Source organism: Sparus aurata, chromosome 23 (genome assembly GCF_900880675.1).
Source record: "Sparus aurata chromosome 23, fSpaAur1.1, whole genome shotgun sequence".
Lineage (NCBI taxonomy): Eukaryota > Metazoa > Chordata > Actinopteri > Spariformes > Sparidae > Sparus > Sparus aurata.
This window is the reverse complement of record NC_044209.1, coordinates 26937244-26961811: the sequence shown is the minus strand read 5'-3', so window position 1 is coordinate 26961811 and position 24568 is coordinate 26937244. Positions and strand designations below refer to the sequence as shown.

The following is a 24568-nucleotide window of genomic DNA, read 5'->3' as shown; positions in this document are numbered from 1 at the left end:
CATGGAGACGCACACACATGCATGACTGTCGGCAAAATGGACCCTCGCAGGGCGCCGAGGACGCTTCACGCATCAGATAAGACAAGAAGAAGAAGAAGAAGCTCTGTAACCTTGTGTTCACCTTCAGCGCCGAGTGTGACCAAATGCATTTGTTCCAGCCCTCCATGTTTGTCAGAATATTAAATATTCATGCGTGTGCGGGTTTGACTTGTTGCGCGGCGGCTCGTTAAGGCTTCCTTCGTTGGCGGGACTCTAATGGGGCGATTTGATTGGGTATTGAGGCGGAGAAGAAAGGAATGGAGGGGAAGAAAAAGGCAACAGTGGGAATAGAGAGGAAGTCTGAGATTGTTTTGTTATGGGAAGGTGTGTGTGTGTGTGTGTGTGTGTGTGTGGTTGGAGGGGGGGTTTTTTACAGCAAAAGTAATTTGTTGCTTAGCAACAGCAGCAGAGCATCCTACAGTCTCATTCGCTGAAATGTTTTGCTCAGAAATGGATGTGAGGAGGGAGGAAGTGACTGTTACTTATTATTTTGTGTGTGTGCGTCTCTCTCGCTCTCTCGGGCCTTTTCCTCTTTGACTGTGTCATGATTTTTTAGATTTTTTTCTTTCCCTGCGTTCAGCAGACTGAAATAAATAAATAAAAACATTAAAATGTGTAATGCAACAACCGCTGCCTGCAGCCTGGATACACAACTCTCATGAGAGTGAGCGTTTATGAATGCTGAGTGAGGACAAAATGTCCCAATGCGCTCGACAAATCGTTGCCGTTGTCTTTTTTTTTTTTCCTGCAGCTTTCTTTTGTGCTGAACTGAAACATTTTAGAAAAGCAGCGCAGTCTCGAGTCCAAACAGCTGGACTTGAGATCCCTCAGAAGGATTTATTACACACTGTGTCACAAAGGTAATCTGTATTAATATTTAATTCCCGACCCTGGAGCAGCTCACTAAGCAGCCATAAAGCAGAAGTAAGTTGGCCAGACAGCCTTCCTGTAGATAAATGGTCTCATTTTGCGCCTGGATGTGAGCGGCAGATAAACAACAGGCATGATAGATGTGGAGCCGGTGTAATGGAAAATCTGGTGCCCGTGACAATCAGTGTGATCTCTGAGGCAGAAAATGAACACAGTGACTGGTCGAGTAAATCACACCGCCGTTCTTTAGCTTACAAACTGTTACTGCGACTTCATGTGTCTCATTCCTATTCACAGCGTTGTGAATGTTGTTGTTGTGTATCGGTATGCCCCTCTGGCAAGTAGCCACATTAGCGTCTCCTCTGGATTTCAGTAGTTACATAAGAGAGAAGGAGTATTACTCATCTGTTTTTTTTTGTTTCTTAAGTTGTTTATTGGAAGCCGTTCAGATCGAGAGCTGCGGCGGCGGTGCAGAGAATGACGAGGTCGATGTCGAGTGTTTCGCCCGACGTTTTTTCACGCTCGCTGTTTGTTTAAAGCTGCGCGAGGCCGAGAGGTTTGTGCAAAAAAAACGCACGCCTGCTTTCATGAATCACACGGCGAGGCTGCAGCAGAGAGGTGTTACACTAAGTTTATATTTATGAAAATAAATCAGATGTGTGTGTGAAGTGCACTGCAGAGCTCACAGAGAATTATCTACAACTCTGCAGCTCTGCAGAAGGTTTCACCCTCTTCAGCTCCGTCATGTTGAAATCATTGGAGCTGATTGTCAACACATCCTCGCACCGGAATGACTGAACAGGTTGATTAGCAGTGACTTTCAAAACCACATGACTGTATCAGCGTACCAGACCGCTGCTGTTGTCGTACGCTCACAGTTTAGTAACTCAGTCACCAGAATAAATGTTGTAAGAAAGTTTCTATCAGATATTTTCCTTCTTGTTGCAACGTAATGTGTTTAAGTAGAATTTTTCTATTTCTCTCCTCTCACAACAATGTGCTCTACTCAGGTTAAGGCAAAGAAAACAAGAAAGAAACAGGGTTTGGCTTGTTTCAAACTCGGATGGAGATGGTCTGGTGTCCCTCAAAAATATCCAGCAGCTTCACATTAACGTTGGATCTCCAGCTCAGAAAGTGATCTCTAGTTTGGCTGCAAATTGTTATAACTTCTCACCTGCAAACCATTTTTTACATCTGGTCAAAAGGTTTGTGTTCTGTCTCAACAAACACAGCTGGAAATTGTTCTGACGCTTTTCTATAAAATACCAGGTTTTTGGGAGCCAACTGTTCCAATGTCTTGTCAAAAATATCAGGCGTTGTTTCCACTAACATGGCTGGAAATTGTCTGTACGTCTCGCTATAAACCCACTACTTATCCGGGTTTCAGCTACAAATACACTCGACATCTCGTTAGGAAATATAGCACAATTACAAATGTTGAAACCGCCGTTTCAAAAGCGTGATCTCTGGCTTGGCTGCAAATTGTCCGGACATTTCATCAAAACAAAATATTTGGTCCCTTCGGCACTAAGACAGCTAAAAAATTGTATCTTATTCTTACCTTATCTCACAACATGTATCCAGTTTTTGGCCGCAAACTGTTTGATGTCTTGTCAAAAACATCGGGTTATCAAAGATGTTCAGCTTTTTTTCCCCACTAACGCAGCTAGACATAAGAATATCCAGCGGTTTCATGCTTACAAATGTTGAAACACTCTCAGGCAGTGATCTGTTGGCTGAAAATTGCCTCAATGTCTCATCAAAAATATTTGGTTCTGTCTCAACAAACACAGCTGGAAACTGTTCCGATGCCTTACAAGAAAAAAATACCTTCTTTTTGGGAGCAAACCTTCCCACGTTCTTTTCAAAAATACGAACATGGCTGCAATTTGTCCCTATGTGTCGCTAAAAATATCCAGTTTTCAGCTGCAAATATTTCTGAAATCTCATTTAAAATATTAAGTTGTTTCCCAAATGTTGAGACCGCTGTCTCAAACAGTGATTTCAGAGGAATTTGCAGATTTCTTGCAACGAACACGGCTGGAAATTGTTCCAGATTCTCACCAGATTCTCCCAGTTTTTGGTGGTAAACTGTTCCGATGTCTCATCAAAAATATCAGGTTATGTTTCCACTAACACGGCTGGAAATTCTTCTGACATCTTGCTTGAAATATCCAGTTTTCAGCTGCAAACTCTCCCAACACTTGATCAAAAATATAATATTTTTTTTACCCCAATATGACTAGAAATTGTCGTAACATCTTCTGGTGTTTTGGTCACTAACAGGGTTGTAAATGTGCTGAAGTATCTTTAAAACTATCCGGTGAAACTTGGGTTGGTTTGGCAGCCATTTCCGGCTGAGACTCTTTGTATGAGCAGAACACTGTGGTCCCCGATGGGCCCTCATTAGTTCCAGTTCCAGTTTAATCACCTGGCTCAGGTGCAAGTCCTCCAGGTTTCAGGACCCACAGAGCCGGTGCAGTCCTCTCTGGGAACGACTGAAGACAACAATGATCATGTTTGAAGTGTTTCTTTTGTAATGAGTGTATAAAAACTCCTCCTGGGCCAAAGCTTCGTCACGTGACCTGTAATTTAGACCGTGACCACTGCAGCAAACTGCCCACACATCCTGCCTCTCTCATCCCGAGCGTCCTCCTTCAGCGTCGCCGCTCGAGCCGATGAACACGAACCTCACCGACATCCTGACGTTCAAAACAATGTCACGCCTTTATTTGATATTTCTCCGGTAACAGAACGAAAGCGGTTTGTCGGAGCCAGCTGGTAAACGCTCCGTGTTTTTTCTTCAGTGTGTGTGTGACAGCTCATGCAGCACACACACACACACACACACACTGTGACTCAGTGTGTTGTGGTGTGTTTGTGGATGGAGCGTCCTGCCTGGATGTCCGTGTAGTTTGCAGCAGCGGTTGACATGGCACAGAGGGTATGTGGCTGTGCCAGGAGGGAGGGCTCGCAGATGGTGAACATTACATAATTGCAGCCCCCCTCGGAGTAATTGAAGACGCTGTGGAGCATGGAGTCTGTATTCAGGCTGAGTGCTGGGTGTTTATCTGCAACGCCACATATTCTCAAGTGGATAAAGTTCGTTTGTTCAGTTTTCAGAGAGACGCCGAGGTACAAAAAGGTTTCCATGTGTTTCTGAGTGGACCTGGTCGTCGCTCTCTCGCTCGCTCGCTCTCTGCCTGAAGGCCCGCGGGTCGGTCACCTTCTGAGTGGTCAACACCGCCACATTTGTATGTTTACTCATGCCTGACCTTTCTCGTCTCGTCTGCATGAATTTAAACCCAGGCCTGATGCCTCTCTCTCTCTCACAGACATCGTTTAACTCTTAATGCAGCTCAATCACCAGAAGACATGTTAACAATGTACATTTCTTTCTTTTCTTTCTTTGTTCTATGTTCCATTTAAGATTTCTACGTTGTGACGATGTTGTGTTTACGCTCGGGTTGGCTTTAGGCACAAAAATCACTCGGTTAAGGTCAGGAAAAGATTACGATCTGGTTTAAAATACCTGGATTACAGCTACGAGTTGGCTGGAAACCATCCAAAAAGTCTTGTCAAAATATCTGGTTTTGTTGCCACTAATATTACTTGAAAATTGTCCCAACGGTTTACTAAAAACAGCTGATTATCCAGTGGAAATTGCCCTGACATCCCACTACACACACCTGGTTCTCAGCTGCAGATTGCACCGTCTACTTGTCAGAAATATCTGGTTTTGGTGCCACCGAGTCAGCTGATAATCGTCCCAACATCTCACTTAAAACACCTGCTTTTTGGTTGCAAAGTATTCCGTTGTCTTGTCAAAGAAAACATCACATTTTCTTGCCAGTAACCTGGCTGGTAACTTTCCAAATGTCTCCCTAAGAATACCACGTTTTTTGACTGCTAATGTTCTTAACATTTTGGCAAAAATATCCTGTTCTGCTGCAGCAAACATGACTAGAATTTAGCCAGACATCTTGCCAAAAATACCAAGATTAAAGGCTAAAAATTGTCCCGTCTCTTGAAAAATATCCAGGTTTGCTGCCATGTGCACGGCTGGGAAATTGTCCAGACAGGTTTTCAAAAATACTTGGTTTTTGGCTGCAGACTGCCTCGTCGTCTTGACAAAGATGTCCGGTTTTGGTGCCGCTGACGAGGCTGGAATTTGTCTTGACATCCTGCTAAATGAACCTGCTTTGCAGCAAAAAATACAGTTTCTTTTCCACTAACACATCTGGAAATATATATCCGGTTTTAGGCTGCATATAGTCCCGGCATCTCTCTAGAAATGCACATTTTGCCTGCGAATAGTCTTGGCATAACCCTATTTGTCAAAAATATCCTGTTTTATTGCCACCAACACGACTAGAAATTGCCCAGACATGTCACTAAAGACGCCCAGTTTCGTTGCCGCTAACATGGCTGGAAATGATTCTGACATCCCACAAAATATCCCCAGTTGTTGGCAGCAAACTGTTCAGACGCTCGTCAAAAATGTCTGGATCTGTTTCCACTGACACAGCTGGAAATTCTCCCGACGGCTCACTAAATATATCCTGTTTTCGTTTGCAGATATTCCCGGCGTCTCACTAAAGATACGCAGGTTTTCACTGCAAATTATTCAGATGCCTCATCAAATATATCCGGATTTGTTGCCTCACACGGCTTGAAATCGCCAAAATTATCTGATGGTGTCACGTTTACAAAAGCTGAAGTGGCGTTACGTTTCCTCCTGGCAACTGGGCTGCTTCATATCGTGTTTGGTTTTTCATGTCTCTCTTAGTTAATTGCCTCTAATATTATAATTTTTTTCTGTATTTGTTTCAGATCAACTGTGTGACTTTCCCTCTGCCTGGCGAAGGTCCGGAGCAGCAGCTCCTGAAGCCCAACGAATGGAGCTACTGCGATTACTTCTGGGTGAGTTCTGCAGAAACGCACAAGAAACGACCGTCTAACAATCCTTCCTGATATTCTATTAACACTTATTTCACTGTTAATTAAATGTGAAATGCTTTGTGAACGATGTATGAAGCAGCTGTCCTCTAAGAAAAGCACCTGAAGGTTCCCGTCATCGCACGTCGTCGACCTTTAGAACAAATCTTTGCTGGTAAATGTGCAGCTAAAAGCTAACCATTGAATAAGGCGACTAACAGAACAGTCGATACGCTTTCTGCTGCTCACAAATGGATCCGCTCTCCTTCTCGTTTAACAAAAGACACAGTCGTCTTTTTCATGTGTGAGTGGGTGGATCACAGGTGGACGGCCGATCGACCGGCTCCTCTGAAACAAACACACGCTGATTCCTCCTGCTTTAAAAGTCTCCCCGGTGGCTGCTGTAATTCTCAGTTTCCATACATTTCCATCCTAAATTAGATCAGTATTGAAAAACCCTTCAGCCTGCGTAATGGACTGAAACCCGACGCCTGTTTCCTCCCTCGTGCGTCGCTTGTTTGGCCTCTCGTTCGCAGCCTGTCGTGTCGACCTGCTGGTGATGTTCGCCGCGTCGTCCGCTGACCTGCCGCTCAGCGCCGCCGTGTGAAATCAAAGCCGACAGCTCTGCAGACGCACATCAGCGCTGTCACAAACAAGACAAAGTGCCGCGTCACATCCACGCACTCGCACAATACACACCAACGCATGTCGTGCCTGACATGCGAGTGTGAGTCATCCTCTCAATCCCTCAACAACAGGGAGGTGTTGGTGGACGTGTGCTTGTTTATCGGTCCGCTGCTGTTTTTTTAATAATGCCCTCATCTTCTTCTTCTTCTTCTTCTTCTTCTTCCTCAGGCCGACAAGAAGGACCCCCAGGGGACGACCTCGGTGGCGGGTTTCGAGGTTCTCCTGCAGAAGCAGCTGAAGGGCAAACAGATGCAGAAGGAGATGGCCGAGTTCATCCACGAGAGGTAACGGCTTCGTTTCAGACACGACAGCGACAAACAGAGGCTGCAGGTTGACGGCAACAGTTTTAACAAATTCGTTATCAAGAGTGTCAGACGTTGAGCTGTTGGAGGAGCCAGAGAAGCCTGTAATATTATTATTAATTAGCTCAGGTAAAATATAAATGTTAAGGCCTGGAAGGTCGGCAAGCATCCCGATAACTGGAATACATCGAAGGCTTACGACGTGTTGCAACTTCACGTTTCTTTAAATTCAGTCTTCTGTTTTATGTTTTGACGATGCTGTTCTTCTGGTCTGCTTCCATTTAGGCTGAGAAAAAGATCAATACCTGGTTGTTTTCACACGAACACAGCTGCAGTAAGTCCCAGCGTACAAAGAACAGACCCCCGGTTCGTTAAGAAATCCCCCAAAGTCGCGCCGACGACGTGCACGTAAATCCCTCGTGATGTCTCCAGAGAAAAGCTTTCGTTTCTAAGAGGATCTGTCGGGTGACGGGTTCAAAGCTTTTGTCTTCCAGCTGAGGATTTTAATTTATACTTTGCGCTCTGTAATTGAGGCGTATTTTATCACAAAGAGGACGACTGAGGATACAGGAAATGCAAAGATGTCTGCGCTTAAACAAGATGTCAAAAAAACACAACAACACACAAACGTGAATAAATTAGCTCAGCTTAAAAACTTCTACATCCGATCTCACGCCTCTCTGTGTAATTAGCTCCACCTAATTCAAACAAAAGCTCTATTCACGTCCTCGTCCCCGTCGTGGGAAGTTAATGAGGATTCTTCTTCGTCTCTCAAAATCCTTCAAGTAGACTTTTTTTTTCTTTTTCACCGCTGAGCTGACCTTTACTGCGTTTTGTTTCTGTGGGAGTGTCTGAACATTAAAGCGAAACTCTCGCCAAAATGCAACCAAGGCTTTTTTTGTGAATGTATAAGAGTCAAACCTTCGTGTAAAAGCATAATTACGATGAAAGAGGCACTTTTAAGATTTACCGTATTTTCGTTTTCAGGTCAAACTCGTTTTCAATGGGAGTGCTTTTGATAGCATCAAAATCTCTCTGTTTAAAACAGTAAGAAGTCTCGACACAACATGAAACTTTGCTGGTAGTATCACCAGGGTCTCTACACATGTACACGAGCATTGAGAACATTGTTTGTGTAAACAGAGTTTACTAAAAAGAAGGTTTTTGAACAACTCACGTTAGCAGTAGCTTGTTCCGCTCGCCGCCGTCCTGCCAGTGGAGAAGTGTCGATCTCAGAATGTGACGTAACCTGGAGGACAGTTAAGGTGGAACGCTCCTAAAGCTTAGTTCCATATAAATGCAGGATAATTTGTTGTTTTGTTGTTAGCTGTTGAAAAAGGAGCCTCATATAAGAAACAATACTAAAATCAAAAGCCGGAAGAGTCACGTGAGACCTCGCGTGAATAGTTGTTGCTGGAAGACAGTAGTTCCACCTTAACTGTCCTCCAGGTTACGTCACATTCTGAGATCGACACTTCTCCACTGGCAGGACGGCGGCGAGCGGAACAAGCTACTGCTAACGTGAGTTGTTCAAAAACCTTCTTTTTAGTAAACTCTGTGTACACAAACAATGTTCTCAATGCTCGTGTTCATGTGTAGAGACCCTGGTGATACTACCAGCAAAGTTTCATGTTGTGTCGAGACTTCTTACTGTTTTAAAGATAGAGATTTTGATGCTATCGTAAAAGTGCCCGTAGCACTCCCATTGAAAATGAGTTTGACCCGAAAACGAAAATATGGTAAAAGTGCCTCTTTCATCGTAATTATGCTTTTACACAAAGGTTTGACTCATATACATTCACCAAAAAAGACTAGTTTACATTTTGGCGAGAGTTTCGCTTTGAGGCAAAGAACGGGCCTGGTGATCTTCTTTAGGGTGACAGATTTACTCAGGTGTGGATGGTGAATATGCAACCAGTGGAGGAAGTGAATGTCACAAAGGGCACAAACATGGATTCCTCGGGGGGAATATGAGGGCATATCTCCATTTTGAGGGATGGAAATGTGAAACAGCTGGAGGACAATGGGATCATTGATGCTCGGGGGTCAGAGGTCAATGTGGGATTCACACTTTGCAGTCGAATCGCGGTGGAAGTTTCTGTATCTGTGCCGAAGCATTTTGTTTTTCCACTTCACTAAAGCGGGTTTCCCGTCCTCCCTCGAGACAGGCAGCGATCTCATTGTTTGTTCTTTGTGTTTCAGGATAAAGATTGAAGAAGAATACGCCAAGAACCTCTCCAAGCTGTCTCTGAGCCCTCTGGCGCTGCAGGAGGAAGGGTGAGTGCAGCATCCGTCGCTCGCCGGGTAATTAAAAGAGCCGCGCTCAGAGGAACGCGTGTTTTAAAACAGACTTATTCCCACACTGATGCACCTACCAGAGGCTGTTTCAGAGGCTGTTTCTCATTGTTTGCCTGTCAGCGAGATAATCTCTGAGCTGATCTCAGAATCGGCAGACAGAGGAGCGATAAGGCTTCTGGCTCGACACAGTTGTGGTTGTTGGTGGACGTCCAGCTTTTGGAAATTCCACGATAACATAATAAAATAAAATAAAATCTAATGGAAACACAAACAGTCCACATGTCAAGTGCGCAGATGTCGAAGGACGTGTGTGTGTGTGTGTTAAACAGAGCGACGACACAACAGCGGGTTATTTTTAGTGGCGTAATCCTGAAAACCCAGGAATCAGTTTGCATAGTTGCACATTCAGTTCCCTCGTCTCAAAGTCTGCAAGCTTTTTGCAGAGCTGGTTTTCAGTTAAAGCGACTACGAGGAACTTTTAAGTGTTGAAACAGTTTGAAGATAGTAAAAAATTACATATAAATACATCACTTCATTGCGACCCATCCTGCAGTCTCTCTGATTGCAACACGCGACAACAGACGGCGTGTCGGACCACTTTTGTCAACAACTAGAAGTTCCTCGTGGTCACAGGCTGAAGATATTTAAACGTTTTGTCCTACGACAAAAAAATACATAATTTAAATGTCCAACAGTTTGATTATAAAGCTCTTATGTGTCTAAATAAGACAACAGAGGTTGAACACTGAGACTGATCGACGACAGGACGACTTCTGTTTCAAACTATTCTGACTGACTTTACAACTTGCACATTTATCAGTTTATAGAAAACATGTATAGTAGAAGTTGTGTAGTATAATTTTTAAGTATGTTTGGTTTCTAAAGTGACGTCTGAATTGATTTCTCTCCCTCAGGACTCTGGGAGAAGCCTGGACTCAGCTGAAGAAGAGTCTTCACGACGAGGCCGAAGTTCACCTCAAGTTCTCCAACAAGGTAAAATCTGCTTGTTGACTTGATTATGAATTAGTTTTAAATGACCCAGATATTAACCTGATGAGCAGTTTGATTCTCCACTCTCTGATTTGCTGATTTTTCTCTGTCACATCATTTATTTGAAGGATTTTAGGTGTAAAAAAAGTAAGAAATCGCTGCGGTTAACATTTTTATCTCCCTCTAAATCACAATCCGTGTAAAGTCTACCTCCATCTCCTCTGTGGACGCCTTGTGTTTGCAGTTTTCTGCCCCTCAGGTTAAGTGTTTTCACGTTTTCAATCACCTGAAGTAATGGATACCTGATCTGAACACATCCCGAGGGGACGATGCTTGTTTAACTCGACCTTGTCAGAAGAAAACGACCCGTCCGCACGAACCGATTACCAGCCATGCAGAAAAAGGCGCGCTGGCCTCGGTCGGAGCCTTAAAATAACGCGGTAGCTGCCTGGGAGCTTTCCGTAGCCCTCCGTTGTCTCATTAATTAGTGCCGGTTTCTGACGAGCCCCCACCGACGGCCGTCCTGGCTCTCCCAACTCCACCAGCGCTCCGACCCTCCACCCTCTCACTCTGAGACGGGTGAGGAGAAGGAAACTCGTGGTCGTGCTGGGAAACGTGACGTCTTATCGAGGCTGCAGCTCCTTTTTTTTTCTTCCTCTGAGATTCTAATAAGCTGCATTTCATCTGTTTCTCGCCGCGCTGGCATTTCGCACTCGATTAGGATTCTGTACGGAGCACCCACATCGCTGACAAGCACTCTGTAGTTTATTGAAGTGTCATGAAAAAACAATCTTTTTCACAGTATTGGACAAGTGTTGGTGGGAGGAATCAAAACAGAGACTAAAAAAACTGTAATTGTCTTCCTTCATGGAGATGAATGTGGCTTCAGAGGACGGGGGACGGGCTTTATGCATCAATCTGTGGCAGATTTAATCTATTAATCACTTTTTTATTGGCCGTACGTGAGCGGATTGTAACGTGAATGTGGCGTGAAAAATTAGACCTGCCAATACAAGCCTGGAGAGCAACAGTAGCTAATTAAGCTAACATCAGCTAACGTAACGTAGGCACAGAGCCCTGTTAAGCAATGTGGTGATTTTAGAGATTTAGGGACGCATGTTGTGTAAATCTTTGTTATTTAATACTTAAACATTGTACCTGCCAATTAACACTTACACTTAAGCAAGTGTACAGTAGTAGTTGTTCATAATAAATGTATATTTGAGATATGGTTGTCGCCATTTTTGGGGCCACAAGCGCTAACTGGACCCATTTTTATGCAAAAAATTACCATTAAGTTGAATCAACACACGTTTATTACTAGTAATTCCATTTCCTCTGACAGTGGCAGCCAGTTTAACTTATTTTCTTTGTCTATTGGTACTTATATATGTATGTTTAACCTGAATTGTGTACGTAGGAGACCAACGCTCCCAACAGTCATCATTTTGTACTAACTCATAAATACCAGCCACCAAAATACACCTCTATTTTTCATCCATGGATTAATGTCTAGAAAATGATAATGAGAAACGATTCCTGGTTTACAGACCTGCACCAAAAGTTAATGAGGTCCATTCTGGGCAAAGATCCATCCTTCATCCAAGTTTCGTCGATATTAGTTGTGTAGTTTTTGTGTAATCGTGCTGACAAACAAACAAACGGACAGGAGTCCTTGGCGAAGGTAATTAAGTTACTTACTTGAACCAAAACTACGATCTTTCCTTAAACTTAACCAAGTAGTCTAAGTGGCTAAACTTCAAAATGCAACAAAATCACAACGTTAACTACATTTTATATTTAATGTCACGTACGTAATCCTAACCAAAGTTGTGTTGGTGCATAAACTTTCCCAAAACGTGACTAAAACGCTGCTGTTTCACATCGTCAAGTACGTAACGCTCAACGTTACGTAGCTACGTCTGTTGTTGTGGTGTCAGCAACCTCCGTTTGTTGATTGTGTGATAGTCCTCATAAATAAAGAATACATATATACAAACAACACTGAGCATTCAGTAGGAGGGGGCGCGATGGAGTGTTAATTAATCACCTCTGCAGCTGGAGTGTCATTAAAAACACATGACACAACGAGAACTGTTTTTAATTACCAACTAACAGCTGACGGACTTGTTTTCACAGCTCCACACCGAGGTAGAAAAACCCTTGCTGACGTTCAGGGGCGACAACTTCAAGAAGGACCTGAAGAAGTACGACCATCACATCGCCGACCTCAGGAAGCAGCTGATGAGTCGCTACGCAGGTGTGGAGAAGGTACTGAGTCCGACATACCTGTAGATTAGACACAGCACACCCGATCTCTGACTGACCGATGTTTACCTCCTTACAGTCCAAAGTAAAGCAGAATAAAAACAGCTTCAGTGACTCCCACACTTTGAATATGTGTCTCTGCTTCCCACCTGCTGAAAGCGTTACATGAACTGAATGTATTTCCTCAATAAACCAACACACAGTGTTTTGTTTATATTTGATTTTTGGGGCATCGTGTGGCGTAACAGAGGTATATCACAGTGGGCAGCAGCTCTATGTGGGCGATCTGTCTGCACGGCCAGAAATAAGACAGGAAGGCAAAGCGGAGGCAGCAATATTGTTCTGCTTTTCATTCAACACGTCCGCCAATACTAAATATATTGATATTTTGGCTTTCTAACAAATGTTTAATAGTTCTACTTGGGTTTCTTCATGCACATATTCAATATAGAGACTTATTGTGGAGTTGTTGTATCTACACTGGTCAAGATTTCTACACTTATAACCATTAAAGACTTCTTTTAATCGTTGACCCTTGACACTAGCTAGGTTAGCGAGGTTAGCTAATGATCAGTTGTGTGTAAGTGCCTCTAAAAGGTTTTTCTTTGATTTTAAACATTGATAAACCGAGTGTTGGTGTATTTATAATCTTCAAACGTCACCAAGTACGACATATTCGACTTGTTTTGAAAAGGATTTCCAGCTAACTAGCTACCTCTTAACGTACGGCCTTGGAGTCAGTCACAGCTAAGAGTCAGTTAGCTGTATATGCTAACGATTACAGCTAATGCTAAAGCACAAACACACTGTTTAATACATTTCTTACACAGTTGTTTTGTGTTTTTTAATGTTTGGAAAGGTAAAAAAAAAAGCCAGAATCTCCTGGTATAGGCTGCTGAATATTGCTACTAGCTTGGTTAGCTAACTTTACTAGCGCTTTTCTTCAATCTAAATCTACATCTAAATATTTAGAAATGATGGTAAAGTACCATTTCATACATTTCTTACAATTTTATGTTTTGAAAAGGCTAAAAAGTAAAAAAAACATCCTTGAAATTCTTGAAATACAAATGTTAGCTAGCTTAGCTAGGTTTAGCTAACAGTCAGTTGTGTTGCACATTGAGTTTTCACTCACACGTTTTCTTTTTGTTTTCGTCTCTTGAGGTGTTACTGTGTTTACCTTATAAACACTATCAAACCATGACCTTGGACAGAATAAGAGGAAAGACTCAATAATACGGATTAAGAAAAGATTAAATGATGAGAACCGGGATCAGAGCGCAGATGTCGGTAGCCGACATGAAAAGGCCGTAACGACCCTCGTAATAGATGTAAGGACGGTAAATCTAAGGATTAACGCTGAATGACTCATTGTTTCTGCGTTCGCACATCACACGCAGGCCCGTAAAGCCCTGGCAGACCGACAGAAGGATCTGGAGGTGAAGACCCAGCAGCTGGAGATCAAACTGAGCAACAAGACGGAGGAGGACATAAAGAAGGCCCGGCGGAAATCCACACAAGCAGGTCAGAGGTCGCAGAGCCGGAGCTTAAATAAGAGATAGACACGGCTTGTGTTTGGAAGTGCAGTTGTTTGGATGTTGCCGAAGGAAGTTTGTGAGGAGATGGAAGCTTTTAGATGTGAAGGAGGTGAAGCACAGTACAAATCTCATGTTGTTGTACAAGTTTATTCATCAGGAGAAACCCAAAACGTCCGAAAATGTTTGTAGTTTGTGCCTCCTGTGACGTGAGCTGTTAGCGGTCCGACCAACGAGACGTTTTTCTTTTCTTTGAGGCCCAAAGATCTAAAATCTCGTCATAATTTCACCAAAAGAAAGCAGCTGCGTGCTTCAGGGTCGGTCCGCCTCAGATTTATCTCGAGCTGTTCGGGTCGAGAGCAGCTGAACAGAACGTCTCAGCTCTCCTGACCCTAAAAATGCGCCCGACAGTGAAACAGAAACATCACTGCAGCTCTTTCAAAAATTCACCCAGCGAAGATAAAAACACATCCTCGCCTTCGACAGCGAGGGCGGCGAGCCGCGGTGACATTTGGCCCCGACCTCGAGCTGCTCGCCGACACATGGCGGACGTCATTTCAATGTGCCACATGAGCGCTATTGATTAGCGCTGTGGACTGTGACTAATCTACTGGTGGAGACGGAGACGAGAGACGTTCCTGCAGTGCTGTTTCTCCGCCGAGGCTGCAGGAGAGAACGATTACAGCACGACGGCGTCTTCTTCTTCGAAATGTCAGACAGGCAGGATTCTGTCTTTTGCTATATCGCACATTTGAGCTTGTTTACAAGCACACTGATCATCATCTGATTTATGGAGTTACCAGATTATCCAAGCGGTCACATTGACAGCGTAGTGCGATGTGCTGTATTGGATAAACGCTGTTTTTTGCCCAATATTCCATTTTATATGCAGCATTTATACAGTTAATTTGGTTTATTCCGATCTTCTGTGCACGTGTAAAAACATAAATAAAGCGGATGCTGTAAAGCGGATGCGGATGCTGTAAAGCGGATGCGGATGCGTTTTCTGCTCAACAAGAAGAGAATTACTTTGCATGTTTTGCATCACATACTTGGAAAGAAATCCAAATAATTGACTGAATCGCGTAATCCTGTTTTCAACCTTGATTATTCCCAGTTATCAGATTAAACGTGCTCACTGTGGCCATGAAATCTCCCATCTCCATATTTTATCTCTCTAATTTAAATCTAAACATGCTGTCGTTCGCCATGAGATGGAAGAGTTTAGGATCAGCGACACCAGCAGCCAATCAGTGTCGTTGATCTTGATCGCTGTTCTGTTTATTTATAATTCTGCAAACCTGATTGACGTTGGGTGAAACTGAAAAGTGAGAATAGTCGCAGAAGGTCGTTGCAAAACTCGGTCCAGACGTTCACATCAAACGATGATTCAAGTTTTAAAGTCGACGCAAACGTGAGAAGCTCGTTTAAAAATAGAAGCTGTCAAACCAAAATCTGAGATCTGTTTCATGTTTGTCCCAGAAATGTTCGGCACATGTTGACAAAAGGAAGTCGACGTCAAAAACTGTTGTTCAAGATGTGTTTTTAATTAATTTATGAAGCTGCATCTTTTGTTGTCAACATATAAAAAATGAATAATCCAAAGATTTAAGAAAAGAGCATGACGAATACCACACTGTGAAATAAGCATACAGGTCTTTTTTTTTAAGTTCATTTGGTTTTAGACTTTTCTCAACACTTCATTCTTCAGTTAACCAGAAAAAAATCCAACTTTAAATCAGCTAATTTTGAGAAACATGTCTTTTAACAAGACAGGAAGGGTTTGAAAAACTGTAATCTAAAAGATAACTTGTGATTTAAAGCAGTCAGACAAACATAGTATTAAGTATTAAGTTGCATAAAAACGAAAATAAACAAGTAGAAGTTAAAGTACATCACATTTGTAGTTGACTTCCCTGAAAACAGTCGTCTCTGAATCATTTAGGAGTGATGTGTCAGCGCCCTCTGCTGGTTCTGAAGGGTTTCTGCTCCATGTGTGTCAAAGATTATGAAACTACTAGTTAACTAACATTTGAAAAAGAAATCTCTCCTTCGTGTTCTTGTTTTCATTCTGCAGGAGACGACCTGATGCGCTGTGTGGATCTGTACAACCAGACTCAGTGCAAGTGGTTCGAGGAGATGGTGACCACCAGCATGGTAACACCGTCTCTTAAAAAAGAGCAGATTGATCCTTTTATCAGCTGTGATTTATTAAATAATCCTGAAATGACAACATGTTGAGGAAGTCTGCTACAATAAAAGGAAGCTACTTTAGTTTGAGGTGTAAAACTTCAGATTTTACGCAACAAAACAGCAGAATTAAACGTTTTTTTCTTCTGTCTTTTCTGTTTCAGGAGCTGGAGAAACTGGAGGTTGAGCGGATCGAATGGATTCAGCAACACCTACGCCAGTACACGACTCTGCGGCATGAAACGGACATGTTCAACCAGAGTGTGAGTTTATTTTACCTTGATTTAAGATCCAAACACTCAAGATTGAGAACGACAGGTACCTCACCTGTGCTGTTGGACTACAGGAGGAGGAGGATGAAATATATGGTCCCAAAAACGTTTTTACTGGCTGAAATCTCAACAAAACAAAAAGGAGTGAAGCGTCGAGTGATGGGAAGAGTTAGCTAGTCACAATAAGTCACATTTGATTATGATGCTAAGACGTCAAAAGTTTTACAGAAGGAAGAAAGCAATAAAATGATTTTAGCGTGTAAGAAGACGACAACAACATCCATAAATCTGCCTAGAACTTGAAGACAGAAAGACACTTTGTATACATTCAGAACTTGCTTTAAAATCTTTACGTTTTTAAGTTTTCCTCTGTCTCAGAGTGATCCGGTGATAGATGTCTGTGTATTCAAGTGTCGACTACAAACAATAACTGCTAATAGCTAATTCGGCAAACATTTAATGGCGCTTATTAGCCTGAACGACTAGATTTGAACCCCAAACGTTGTTGTGAGATCTGACTTTGGACCGGTGTTTGGATCGGCTGCCATCACCATCCCCTCCGTACGTTGTATCTGACCCGTTGAGGTCCTGCTGCTGTTTTCCGGGCTCATGTGTCTGTTTGTCTGTAGATGGTGGAACCGGTCGACCAGCTGCTGCAGAACGTGGATCCATCCAAAGACAGAGAGCTGTGGGTGAAGGAGAACAAAACCAGCGAGGTCCGACCTGTGGATATGGACATTTAGACCCATCCTGACCCGGGATCAGCCATCCTGTCTTCAGTATTACAACACAACACAGTTCCACTGAGTTCCAGAACACTACTTCTAGTAACACTGATCCAGGGACAGTGCATGTTCAGACCACCGAGGTTCTGCTCATCCTCTCTCTGACCGGAGCATCAGGAGGAGAAGGTTCTTAACTTAAACGCAGTCTGAGTGCAGGAAAAACCGTAACGGATCACAGTACCAGCATGTTCCTTCCAAATTTTAACCCTATCATAACCAACATTAGCTTATTGAATGCCATTTAACATATTCTGCTGTTTACCTGTTGTAAAGTCGACACTATTATTCAAAAAAAAAAAAAAAAAAAAGATTATATGTATTTTGAATCGTTCAGTTTCGCTTCAATCGACATTTTTCCAGTTTGAGTAAAAACCAAAAGAAAAAAACTCTGATTATTGATATTAACCTTTATTTTAGATACGATATTGAAGCATACTGAGATCTTAGAATGAATATGATATATTTTCATATTTTTGCTGGTCCATTTTGGTGGAAAATGCATGTTTTGAATATCTTTGCTTTTACTGTGTACGGAGAGCTGCACGATCTGCAGAAACCATGACGGTTGTTTGGGGGTTTTTTTTCGGTGAAATCACACAAGAAACTCGTACAAGTGACAGAAAACAATTTAGGAGCTTTTTCTCACAAACACAAAAAGAGAACTTGTGTGTTCAGCGTTAAAATCCAGTAACCTCAACTGTTTAAAACACAAACACACACACAAAGTGTTTTGGAATGTGGATTTGTTCGCCACACGTCCGAACACGTGGTCGATCAGATTTAGGCCAGGGTCTTTTTTTGGATCAGTCCGGAGGGAAAAGGTGGTCCAAGTTACACTGAAACACCCTTTAGTGCCTCACGGTTATATACCTGGAATGTCCTTGACATATTCTACTCTGCGTCAGTGTACATTTGTACATACAGGCTAGATGTATTTTGCTGTCAAATGTTTAACAGGTCCCAGATGTTCGGGCCGATGAAGTGTTTGTACGGTGCGATGTTGTTCGTTTTATTTTTGGTAAATGTACAGAGAATATCTTTACGGCGGTGGACGGTGGTAGAAGACGGTACAGACGAGGATTAGAGTTCCAATTTCTCCTCACAGTTCTGACTCCCAGAATTAAAGTGAGAATAAAAGTTAAAGTCAGACTTCTGAGATTTTACATTTCTTTACGATGGTGGATGATAAAAGGTGGTAGACAAGAGGATGAGGGCCACTGGAAGTCAGAATTCTAAGAAAAAGTTAGAAATTCAAAGAAAAGTCAACATTCCAAGAAAAAAGTCAGAATTCCAAAAAAGTCAGAAGTCCAGGAAAAAGTTGCAATTCAAAAAAAGTCAGAATAACAGGAAAAATGTCAGAATTCCAGGTAAAAGTCATAATTCACCCAAAAAGTCAGAAGTCCAAGAAAAAACTCATAATTCAAAAAAAGTCAGAATAACAGGAAAAATGTCAGAATTCCAAGGAAAATGTCAGAAGTCCCAGGTAAAAGTCAGAATTCCCCAACAAAAAATCTGAATTCGAAGAAAAAAGTCAGAATTCCCCCAAAAAGTCAGAATTCCAAGAAAGAAGTAGTGATTCCCAAAAAGTTAGAAGTCCAAGAAAAAAGTCGGAATTCACAAAAATGTGGAATTTCACACAAAGTCAAATTCCAGGGAAAATGTCAGAATTCCAAGGAAAATATCAGAAGTCCCCCCAAAAGCCAGAATTCCAAGAAAAAGCCAGAATTCTGAGAAAGGTGAATGGAGAAGGTAAAAACTAAACTTCTTTGTGTTTTCCAGCGGTCCTCATCCTGTTCAGTAAAACAGAAAACATGCAGCAGAAGATGAAATTTGAAAAAAATGATTAAGAAAAGAGAAAAACAGAAGATTAGGGATCGATAGGGATCGATCTGGACTGGATGTTGTTGATCGATCCAGTTGCACAAATGCAAACACATCCTATCAGAGAGTGCATGTACAGTTGTGTGTCTGTGTTCACATGTGTGTGTCTGTCTTTGTCTTTACATTCTGTTGTGGTCCGTCAGTTCTGGATTCGTTTGGGTTGTTAACTTTCTGTGGCTGTTTTTTATTTTCTTTATTTTTTTTGTTTCTCAAAAGCACGAAGCCAATCAAGAGAGCACAGAGTCATGTTGTAATCCTACTCCAGCTGCCGGGCACAAAAAAAAAGAAATGCTATTAAAAAAATATATAAAAGCTTATCTGCCTTATCGCCACACTGATGAAGTGCACCGCTTTATTTTTGGGGTTAATTAAAGAAGTAAATTTACATGATGAATGGATTCAGCACATTCAGACTTTGCTTTAAAAACCCAGAACGGCTTCACGCGCAGGTCTGAATAGCATATCTGTTGTAGAGGTTTTATCAGTGTGTGTCAATGTTGTGCACTAAATGTAAAGAGTTATTACGTTCCAACTAAATGTTCACGATGACGTAACGAGTTGAGTTTACTGCCCGTCTGTGATTAACATTTTCATTACGTGCATTAAAATCCGATGTTCCCGATGTTTCTTTGAGAATGTTTGATCATAGGTGACCTCTGTCCGGACGGTGTACTGTGGAATGCCGTGTCCAAAATAAATCTCCTCTTTGAAAATTAAATACCACGGTGTCTTATTATGTAACTGCACGGGGACGGTTAGGACTCCAGGAGCTTCAACCTGAACGTAACGTAACGTTGCGTGATCAGCTGAAACCTTTGAGGTCGGTTTACGGGCTCATCAGAATCTGCTGGGTTCAGTCCAGATTCACAGATTTAGAGGGAAAGTGAAGCAGGTGGATGAACAACAGGCTTCAGGACAACGATACCAAGCTAACCCCCATGTTTCCGGATGAAGAAGCTTTTACCGTACAGGCTCTGATTCCATACAGGAGTATTAAATATATTGCATAATTTCATATCAAATAAGATTTGTTCAGTAATCTGCTGCAACTGATGTGATGTTCAAACGTTAAAGGAACGGTTCGGCATTTCTGGGAAGTAAGCGTGTTCACTTTAAGTCTTGGAGGGAGGGAAAAAGTAGGGATTCCACTCTGATGTCTGTCTGTTACAGCCAACAGCTGCTTAGCTTAGCTTAGTTTAGCTTAGCTTAGCTTAGCACAAAGTCTGGAAACAGGATGTTGCTCAAAAAAAGATCAACTTCCCCAGTTTGAAATGAGCCGGATCCTCAATAGCAATAGCACATACAGACTAGCGCCCGGCTAACTTGAATAGAGATAAAATACATCAATATTGCAGCTGTTCCAGACATTTCAAATGTTATCGGACCGAATGACTCCAACTATGACAATCAGACAGGTTATTTTATTGAGGTTCTGATGCGCAAAGAAAATTGATCCACCCTTTCAGAGCCACTTATTTCACAATGTTATGGGGAAGCAGTGCATCACGTGAAGATGTAATAACACTACCAAAGTCGGCTTCTTCGTGGGGACTCGCTGAAAAATGGGGAAACAGCTCGCCTGCCTCTGTCAGATGCATCCTAAGATATATTGATTGCCGATGACTCTCATAACTACATATAGTTCCGTCAAACAACTTGACGACTGCAGCTACAGGAGCACCGAACGTTTGCAGTTCAGTTTGGGAGCAAGAAAACTACTTCAAGTGAAACTCTCGCCGAAATGCAACCTAGGCTTTTTTTGTGAATGTGCCTGAGTCAAACCTTCATGTAAAAGCATAATTACGACGAAAGAGACACTTTTAAGATTAACAATATTTTAATTTTTGGGTCAAACTCATTTGTCCTCCATGTTACGTCACATTCTGAGATCGACACTTCTCCACTGGCAGGACGGCGACGAGCGGAACAAGCTACTGCTAACATGAGTTGTTCAAAAACCTTCTTTTTAGTAAACTCTGTGTACACAAACAATGTTCTCAATGCTCGTGTTCATGTGTAGAGACCCTGGTGATACTACCAGCAAAGTTTCATGTTGTGTCGAGACTTCTTACTGTTTTAAAAATAGAGATTTTGATGCTATCGCTAATTTGCCCGTAGCACTCCCATTGAAAATGAGTTTGACCCGAAAATGAAAATACGGTAAATCTTAAAAGTGCCTCTTTCCTCGTAATTATGCTTTTACATGAAGGTTTGACTCAGGTACATTCACACAAAAAAGCCTCGGTTGTATTTTGGCGAGAGTTTCACTTCAAACACAACTCCTGCTCCTCTGGTTTGAAACATCTTTATGTATTTTCTGACCGTCCAGCTGCAAAATGTAGTGACGTACATCCACTTTACTGGGTTCCACCTCAACACTCTACGTCTGAACTTTTTCATCCCCTTGAGATTGATGCTTCTCTTTGCTCTTGCTCGTCTCGGCTGCACCATCGTTTGCTTCTTGTGCTTCGCCTTGTAAACTGCTGACAGAACAGCTCAGCATGAGAATCTGACTTGTTGGAGAGTTTCATGCCTTTGCTTCGGGCTCATATCCACATATATTTTCTCTAGCAGAGATTTGCTAAATCACAGCAGAGGCAGAACAAACCCTTTAAACACATTATAGGTCCCACAGTGGGTTATTTAATATTCTGTTGATGAGTTTATTTGTCAGACAGTTGTATTCCTCGTTGTTCCGCGCTCATATTAACTCGACACGCTTCAGTAAGGAGGTTGTTCGTCTCAGTTGACCTTCAGCTCTTAATAGGATTGGCTGATGCAGGTGGATTGTTAACATGAGCCTAATTCCTCTCATAAGGAGCTCTCGGCCCGACTTTCTCGCCATCAACCTAATGAATGATTCCAGGTGTGGACAAACACGCCGGCGTGATGGAGTGAAGCTGGCTGCCTGGAGAATAAAAGGGCTGGTATGCAAACACATCGGGGAGGAGGGGTGACAGTGCAGCTCTGCAGAGCCGGAGAGCAGTACATGGAAAACCTTATTGATTAAAGCTGAATGTGACAAAGTACAAAGGAAAAGTCTCATGAAGCATGTGATTAAAATGTCCCTGAAGCTACGAATGAAGACACAAAAACATCAGATCTGCGTGGAGTGATGAGCAAACCGTCACCTTCCTCACGTTAATACGTGAAACAAACTTTATGGGTTAAATAATCTTTTATTATCGCAAAATTCAGTGAAAATATTTGCTAAATTTAGATGAAAACCTAGCTTGAAGTGAAAAAGAATACCTGTGTATTATACATATAAATTAAAAAAAATAAACTTAATGTAATTAATGTACTTTTAATGCTGATTAATAAGTGTTTTCACAAACCTTACACAAAACCTAAAAACTCAACATTTAGATGCTAAACTTTGTTTTGACAATCTGAAGGTTGCAGAAAATACTTAATGTTTTTGTTTCTTCTTCAGCTGTTTTAACAATTCAATTAACTAAAAGTTTACATAAAATTTAATACAAAAACACGATTTAAATTTAGCTGAGCGACATGAAAATGGGTCAAATGCTGCAGAGACAGTACTGAATTTAATATTAACCTTTTTTCTAATTTATGTTGATTAAGAACTCAGTTATTAATGTTAGAGCAATCAATTAGTCCTAAAAGCTAAGTGGGTAAATTAGCTCTGGCTAACGCTACGTTAGCTGGTCTTAACTAGCCAGAGTTGCAGTTGCTTTACCCCAAAAAAACACACTTTCACTGGGTATAATTCGTGTTTTTATGGTAAGAAAGGTCGCTTCGTGGTCAGTTTTGAACAAATATTTCCTTAAAATAACTATAATGTGACTATAATATAATGTTACTACATGTTTTATACAGATCCACAGTGAAAATGCTTCATTATTTCAAGTTTCATTACCATTTCAAGAGTTTCTTTGCGTTACAGTGTTGAATGTGGTTAAATAATAGCTTTCTGGGTACAAAAAAATGCAAAAATCAATAAATGAATGACTTTTTAAAAAAAGAGAAATATGGGTCAAGCGGAGACAAGCAGCCGCAGTTGCAACATGTTAGAATGTAAACAGAAATAAAACAGTATTAAAAACACATTTAAACACGATTATTATAATTATTGCTTCTTCTCTTTGAGCTTGTCTTTAATTTTCTGAGGCTCATCGTATTGTATCAACCGCAGGATCTCCTTGTTGTCCATCACGCCCTGAATGAATTCTCCCTCTGAGATTTTATCTGAAGGAAAAGACAGCACAAGAAGAGAAACGTCAACAGATGAAGGTACAGAAGTGATTTAAGGAAGCAAGAGTGGATGGATTTTGAGTTACCGTTCTCCTTCTTCCCGAAGAATTCCCAGATTTTCGCAGCCCGCTTCTCCGGCGTGTTTTCGTCCTCGGGGAGGTTCTTCTGGTCGTCAGCAGGGATCATGTTGAATATCGACTGCGTGACAATAACTTTATTTAAAACATGTTTTTACAGCATATAATATAAAGGATTCATGTACTCTAATTGCTGAAACAATCAAAATATTCATTATTTATCAAACAACATCAACAACAAACTTTTTGACTTGCAGTTTTTAAACACTTTCTAACACTGTAAATTGAATATTTTGTTTTTTGGGACAGTTTTTCCGACTAAACGAGCAATTAATCTTATAAAAACATGGATATTATTTTGCTTACAAGGATTTAAAACCATGTTACTAAGTCTACAATATTATAGAGTCATGAATTACTTATTTACAACCTCATTCATCCTTTTCTTTTGCTTTATTATTATATAATTACCTGCCAAACAGCAAATGTATTAATTATAACCAATTTTGGAGCAACAACGTCTTGTTTTCAACACTAACTCACTTCTAGAAAGAGTCAAACATTATGAATTACTGCAGGAATTAAGCAAATTTCTGTCAAATATGTAATCAGTCAAATACTTTGAGTTGTGAGTAGCAAATATATTCAGTTTTCTGCATCATCGGGATGAAAGAAGAAGCTTTAAGTACCCTAACAATCTCTAGGATTTCATTGTTGCTGATGGTTCCGTTCCCGTCCACGTCGTACAGGCCGAAGGCCCACTCCAGCTTCTGCAGAGTCTTTCCCCCGGACGTGAGGTGGAGAGCGACGATGTACTCCTTAAAGTCCAGCGTTCCATCTGAATTGGTGTCGAAACTCCTGAAGACGTGCCGAGCGTAATCTTTGGGGTCTGCGTTTGGGAAGAAGCTGGCGTAGATGCCCTCAAACTGCTCCTTGGTGATCTTCCCGGTGGGGCACTCCTTCAGGAACGACTGGTACCAGGTGCACAGCTCGGCCTCGGAGTACTTGGTGTTGGACTTCAGATCCTCCAGGAGCTCCTTCGACAAAGAGCCGCTCTTTGTATTCCCCATCCTTTAAACTCACTCTCATAAAGATGAAACTTCTCCTTCTCCTTCTTCTTCTTCTTCTCTTCCTGTCCGCCTTCGAGTCACTCTGCGCTGTGTTCACCCCGGCGGCCCCTCAAGGTGCCAAACAGGATTATGGTCATCGCTACCTAAA

The 24568-nt window shown here is 41.8% G+C and overlaps 2 protein-coding genes across 5 annotated transcripts in view; one reads left to right on the top strand and one right to left on the bottom strand.

Moving 5' to 3' along the window:
• gas7a (growth arrest-specific 7a) overlaps positions 1 to 18323 on the top strand; it is a 33549-nt gene extending 15226 nt beyond the window's left edge. For all 4 annotated transcript variants that reach the window (XM_030407250.1, XM_030407252.1, XM_030407253.1 and 1 more), the window contains 9 exons: positions 5743 to 5832; positions 6703 to 6818; positions 9039 to 9113; positions 10049 to 10127; positions 12264 to 12395; positions 13793 to 13916; positions 16005 to 16084; positions 16282 to 16380; positions 17019 to 18323. In XM_030407250.1, the coding sequence (XP_030263110.1) occupies positions 5743 to 5832; positions 6703 to 6818; positions 9039 to 9113; positions 10049 to 10127; positions 12264 to 12395; positions 13793 to 13916; positions 16005 to 16084; positions 16282 to 16380; positions 17019 to 17132 (909 nt within the window). In that variant the 3' untranslated portion in view covers positions 17133 to 18323. The remainder of the gene's footprint in view (positions 1 to 5742; positions 5833 to 6702; positions 6819 to 9038; positions 9114 to 10048; positions 10128 to 12263; positions 12396 to 13792; positions 13917 to 16004; positions 16085 to 16281; positions 16381 to 17018) is intronic.
• A 4460-nt stretch (positions 18324 to 22783) lies between these two features.
• Positions 22784 to 24533, bottom strand: rcvrna (recoverin a). The gene is made up of 3 exons (XM_030406403.1): positions 24040 to 24533; positions 23360 to 23471; positions 22784 to 23267 (listed from the first exon to the last, which is right to left on the bottom strand). Exons 1-3 carry the CDS (start codon positions 24418 to 24420, stop codon positions 23149 to 23151), a joined length of 612 nt encoding a protein of 203 aa, XP_030262263.1. The 5' UTR covers positions 24421 to 24533; the 3' UTR covers positions 22784 to 23148.
• Between the last annotated feature and the right edge of the window lie 35 nt (positions 24534 to 24568).